Below are 6,000 nucleotides of genomic sequence, written 5' to 3' on the forward strand. Positions count from 1 at the left end.
GCTCCAGGGTGACATGTGACAGATTAACATAAGGAGTAACCGCCAAAATTTCAGAACTGGCCTAAGGTAGCATGAGACATCTAAGGGTAGTGAGTTTCCCATCACTAGAGATGTTCAATCAGAGACTAGACAATTACTTGTGGTGAAATTGAGCATCAATGACCACTGGCCCCAGGGACTTCAATAATGTAGCTTCTGACCCCCAAAACCAATGTCTAGGTCAAAGGTCAGCTAATGGGTAATTTTCCTCAACAACTCGACATCATTCCTTGTGGTGGAATAAACACCCTTTCATGAGCAAAGGACCCTCAAGAAAGGAGTGGGTATTCTTGGCACTGAGCCTTCTTATTTCAAACCATTCAATTAAACATTTGCCCTGTTTTAACCTAATGGAAAAGCCGTGATGTGGAGGGAGGGGTGAAGTCTAGGAGCTCTTACTTCATGTGGTATGATTCATACTGTCTCTGCATCTTCTCAGGAACACGCTGTGACTGCATCTGTCCTGCTGGATTCCAAGGCCCTGCCTGTGAGATCACCAATCGGAAAAGTAAGGAGTCTGTGAGAGTTGGTTGGGAAAGGGAAGTCTGGGGAAGTCCAGAGAATAATTCAAAAGAGCAAGAGCAAAGTCGGGGAGTGGGCTAGGGAGCTGGACACTATGACACTTGAGATCCATCTTGACTCCTGATTTTATATTTTATTATTTTCACAACTGAGTGTGCTCCATGTTACAGGACTGCTAATGCATGGCCTCTTCGAGTCATCTCTTTGAATCATTCTGGAATGTTTATCTTTTTGTTTATTTAGTGAACTCCTATTCAGCCCTCAAAATCCAACACAGATGCCCCTTCTTCTGTAAAAATTATTCTCATCCAAGAAGAATTAATTTCTCCTGTGGGATCCCATAGGACTTCGAATATGTATCTATTACAGCTCTTAGCACATTCTGTTTTGGGTTGTGTGTGTCTACCTCCCCTGTGTCTGTGAGTAGAGATCATGTCCCATTTACCTATGGATCCTCAGGTTCCCACACAGTTGCTGCATTTGAATTAATAACTGAACGACTGGACTACGATGAAGATCTCTTCCAGTTCTCAGATTCTTTAGCCGGTTTATTTTCTAAGAATTCTTAGCACTGCCTCCCCCCACCCCCGGCTCCTCCCCTTTCTTTTCCTTTCTGTGACTTTTTTTGGTGATGCTGTTAAAGGAAATGGCACATCTAATAAAAACACCAAACATTTATTAAGCGGTCCACTATGTACCAGGCACCTTGCTGAGGGCTTGGACTCAGTGTGGGTTCAAATTCCATCTCCATCATTTAATAGCAAATTACTTGACCTCTTCGTGCCTCAATTTCCTCATCTGTAAAATGGAGATGATGATATTAACTACCTCATAGAGTTGTCTTAAGTCTCATAAGGCATATAAAGCACTTGGAAGGATGCCTAACCCATCGTGAGACCAAAATAAATATTGGTTAGTTGGTTTTAGAGCAAAATAAATAGTGTTACTTTATATTTCACATATATTAAATCCTTTCATCCTCACAACAACCTCATGAAGTAGATACTGTCAATACCCCCATTTTATAGAGGAAACTGAGGTTCAGCGGCTGGCTAGCTAACTTGCCCAATGGTCACACAGTTAGTAGGTGTAGGGACCCAGGTTCAGGTCCAGTGAGTCTGACTCTGTAGCCTTTGCTCTTGGTGCCTGCTCTGCTCCCCTCCTCAGTAAAGTGCTCAAGGGTGTCTCCACTCCCTCTCCTACTACATCTAAACCAGGCCCCCCACAGTGACCTGCCCAGTAAGAGTGTAATGGCACAGCCACAGGATTTCCACTGGTTGGAGGAGACCTTGGAAACCTCCCACTCCAGCTATCTCATGTTATCAATGGGGAGGCCCAGAGATATTAAGTAATGTACCCAGAGCTACACTGCAAGTTAGAGGCTCAGCCAGCCGCGTGATCTATCATGGTGGATGTAATTGATTATTTGCCAGTCTCATCAACAACCAGAAATCCTCAAGGGAAAGGCAGATGTCAGGGAGGGTAGAGCACAGTGTTATTACTTCATTTAAAACACACAACGGTCACATAGATAACAGAGCTCCCGCTTGATACACTGAGAAGAAGTAAACTATCCAGCGTCCTATAGCTGGGAAGTGTCTAAGCTGGAAACTATTCATTTATTCCACTAATATGGACTCAGGGACTCCTATGTGCCAGTTTAGGTGCTGGGGTTCAGTGGTGAGCAGATCAGATTATAGTTCCTGTCATCATGGAGATTGCTCTTTAGAAAGACAGACCAACATCATTTGACTTATCCCAGAAATTCATTTAAAGTTTCAACTGTAACTGCTACAAAATGCTCTGAGAGCTTAAAATATGAAGTAGTGATGGGGAGTTAGGGATCAAGGAAGGTTTCCTCGCAGAAATAACACTTAAGCTGAGATCTGAAGGGTGAATAGGATTGACCAGATGAATAGAGGAGGGAAGAGTATTTGGGGCAAGGAGAACAGTGTGTGCAAAGGCCCTGTGGTAGAAGGGAGCATGGTGAGCCAATGGCCTGAAGGAAGGACAGTGGACTGGAGTTGGGAGATCAGAGATTCAGACTCTCAGAACCCTAGGGTTTATACACCTTACCCCTCCTATAGGGCACCAGAGTGTCATAAGGGCTAATTAATGTTCATTGACCTTCTTTCTTATAGATGTCCCCATTGATGGGAAGTGGAATTGCTGGTCAATCTGGTCTCCGTGTTCTGGAGGACATAAAACAAGACAAAGGCAGTGCAACAATCCACCGCCTCAAAATAGGGGCAGCCCCTGCTTGGGCCCTGCTTCCGAAACACTTAACTGTTAAGGTTTCCTTGCTGCACATAGCAAGGAATCAGGCCAGCTCACCCCCCATGCCTGCTCCCATCTGGAGCTGGCCCAAGGTGGAGGGCTGTGCCATTCAGAATGTTTAAAATAAAGATATTATTTGTAAAATGCACACTGATTTGAACAAATAGTAAGTTAAACAATGATCATAGTCTCCTGAAGGGCTTAGGCATCCTGGTAATCTTCACTTTGCTCATCTCTACAATTTTATTTCACTCACATTTACTACCAGCCAGGAACTGTGTTGGGAGCTGTCCGTGTGAAAGTCCCACAATCCACCACTGACCTGCGCGTAGTAGGTGCCCAATAATGAATCCATGAATAGATATTAAACTGTTGCTGTCTTGAGGAGCACACTGTCTCATTCAATGTCAATTGGCAGTTCATATTTATTGAATGATTAGTGTGCCAGCCACAGTGCTCTCAGTGCATTCATTCATTCATTCCATCCTCATGACAACCTTATAAGGTGGATTCTTTATTAGCCTATTAAACAGCAGGAGAATCGGCTTAGAAGCGTTAAGTGACTTGTCCAAAGCTCTGCAGCTAAGGAGTGGGGGGGGCTGGGCTCCAAATTTGGGCACTCAAGCACTAGGGTTTTAAACCCTTTTCTTTTAAATTTTTATTTATTTGTTTGTTTGTTTATTTTTGGCTGTGTTGCGTCTTCATTGCTATGCATGGGCTTTCTCTAGTTGCTGCAAACGGGGGCTACTCTGTTGCGGTGCGCGGGCTTCTCATTGTGGTGGCTTCTCTTGTTGCAGAGCACGGGCTCTAGGCATGCGGTATCAGTAGTTGTGGCTTGCGGGCTCTAGAGCGCAGGCTCAGTAGTTGTGGCGCATTGGGCTAGTTGCTCCGCGGCATGTGGGATCTTCCCGGACCAGGGATCAAACCCTGTGTCCCCTGCATTGACAGGCGGATTCTTAACCACTGCGCCACCAGGGAAGCCCCCAGGGTTTTAAACTCTTAACTGTGATGCTCCCTTCCTCTCAAAATTGGACCTTGGATCAACAAAGAACTTTTTATGACATAAAATGTAGAAGGTGGTGTGTGTGTGAGATTGACAAATCCCCACCCACTGCATCACAAAGAGAGTGGATCTGGGTTCCTCAGCTTCTTTCGATGCTGAGCACAGGAAGCAAGTGGTTGTTCTGGTGCAGAGCTGAATTGTTGTGACATGAGTGGGTGCCCAGAGGAGATGCTGAGCTGGAGACTAGAGCCACGGAAATTGATCACTGAATGAGAGACAGTTTAAGAAGAAAGAAAGAAAAAGAGGAGGGGTTGTGGTGGCTGGAAGAGGAAACATATCAGGAGATGATCAAGCTGATGGCTGTGGGTCAGTGGGCAATGTAAACCCTCCCTACCTCTGTATGTTGTGCTCCACTCACTCATGCTTTTGTGCAAATCCCATTTGAGGAGGGAGGTACTGAAAGATGAAAACAAGAGGGCAGTTGATCTTTACGTTACTAAAATCCAAAATATTTTTATTTTTTAGATTGAGTCGAGTGATCATTTAAGCCTTGTTGCTCTCATTCATTCCTTCTCATTAAAACATCCCTGAATATTTTCTTTGCTCTCGGGCACTTCCTGTCGGATTGCATAACTTCATGTGAATTTGTTGAAATCAGACTGGTGGGGAAAAACACCAGCTGGTTGAAGGTGAATTGATTCATCCTATGCATTTTCAACCGATTTGTTTTCGGCCACGTCATCTGCTGTAAGTTTGCCGCTGGGCTGGGTGCTGAGACCCAAGACCATAACACATCCATGACGCCAAAGCACGGGTCACCAACACCCACCAGTCTGGCCGCCCAGCTCTCTGGAATTGAGTCAATAGAACAACCATGGAAGGAGCTGATTCTTTACTGCTTAGGGGTTGCTGCAGCCAGCGTGGCGATTCTGTCTGCCTTCCCGCATCCCCTTGTCCCCTGCAATTGAGCAGACGGGTCCGGGCCCTTGTTTGGATTAATATTATTGCTCTGCCATTGCTGTTATTTCAGTAGGCTAATCCAATAATGTTTTATCTCTTTCATTATACCGAGGCCATATAATTTTCTTACGTTATAATCTGTCTTCTTTTAAGATTCCCCAGAGATGGGGAAGAGAGGTTCTGTCTTGGGTTGATGGGAGGCTCCCGTGAAGCCGACACGAGCACGTTGAAGCCAGCGCCGCCAAATTAAATTCTGAATCTCAATCACGGCCGCCGCTTCTAATGGGAACTTTGAGTTGATTATGGAGATGACAATGCAGGTTCACGTTTATTGCATTTAGCAGAAATTGTTTATCCTATTAAATGTGGTCTTGAAGGAGAGACAATTGAATTGCCGAGCACCGGTGAATACCGGGGTGACGTCCAGACGTGGCTAAACTGTGTAATAATTATATTCTTATTTGTGGGCTGAACTTCCCCTCGTGGCTCTTTTTGAAAACAAATGCATTTAGGAGGAGGCTGAAACACAATGAAAGAATTAAACAAAATAAATGCAAACTGTGCTTTTGGAAAACCTTGGCAACTGTAGCTTGCACCGGTGTCCCCGTGAAGGAGCTGCGGCATCCGCGGGGCGCGGGACAGGCAGTGTCGTTTGGCAGTGGTCCTGGAAGCTTGAACACAGCGCAGGATACCTGGGTGTGGGAGGGTTTTGTGTCTGAGAGCATGAACCTCTGAAATGCTGGGAGCTCTGCCGTTTGCTTGATGTCTGGGCCGGGAGTTCTGTGTCTACCACTCCCTTCCTGTGTGACCTTGGGATAATAATATAACTTCTAATAAGTATTAAAATTATTTTCACAATAGTAATAGTCATAGCTGCCAATTACAGAGTGCTTCTCAGTTTATGAAGTCTTTTAACCTGCGTTTTCTCATTTAATCTTTATTTGAATTTGATGGGGTAGATATTAATACAGTCAGCAGGTGACACGTAGGGAAAGCTTCCAAGGGAAACTTCGTCCTTGCCACGCATGGGCTGACTCTGGAAATCAAGGTGGGACGCTGAGGCTGGGAGAAGAGCATCTGCTGGCAGAGAATCCAGAGGAAAATGCCATCTTTGTTTTAAAGGAGAGAACTCTGGCCTGCTCCCAGGCACTCATATAAAAAGCCCTCTGGAGAGAGTGGGGCTGGAGCAGAAAGCCCTC

General features: G+C 45.2%; 1 protein-coding gene across 1 annotated transcript in view; it reads left to right on the plus strand.

Moving 5' to 3' along the window:
* C8B (complement C8 beta chain) overlaps positions 1-3,223 on the plus strand; it is a 40,970-nt gene extending 37,747 nt beyond the window's left edge. The window contains exons 11-12 of the mRNA XM_029229313.1: positions 479-547; positions 2,703-3,223. Of these exons, the coding sequence (XP_029085146.1) occupies positions 479-547; positions 2,703-2,854 (221 nt within the window). The 3' untranslated portion in view covers positions 2,855-3,223. The remainder of the gene's footprint in view (positions 1-478; positions 548-2,702) is intronic.
* Positions 3,224-6,000: the final 2,777 nt, after the last annotated feature.

Source organism: Monodon monoceros, unplaced genomic scaffold (genome assembly GCF_005190385.1).
Source record: "Monodon monoceros isolate NGI ecotype Baffin Bay Population unplaced genomic scaffold, NGI_Narwhal_1 Super_Scaffold_18, whole genome shotgun sequence".
NCBI lineage: Eukaryota > Metazoa > Chordata > Mammalia > Artiodactyla > Monodontidae > Monodon > Monodon monoceros.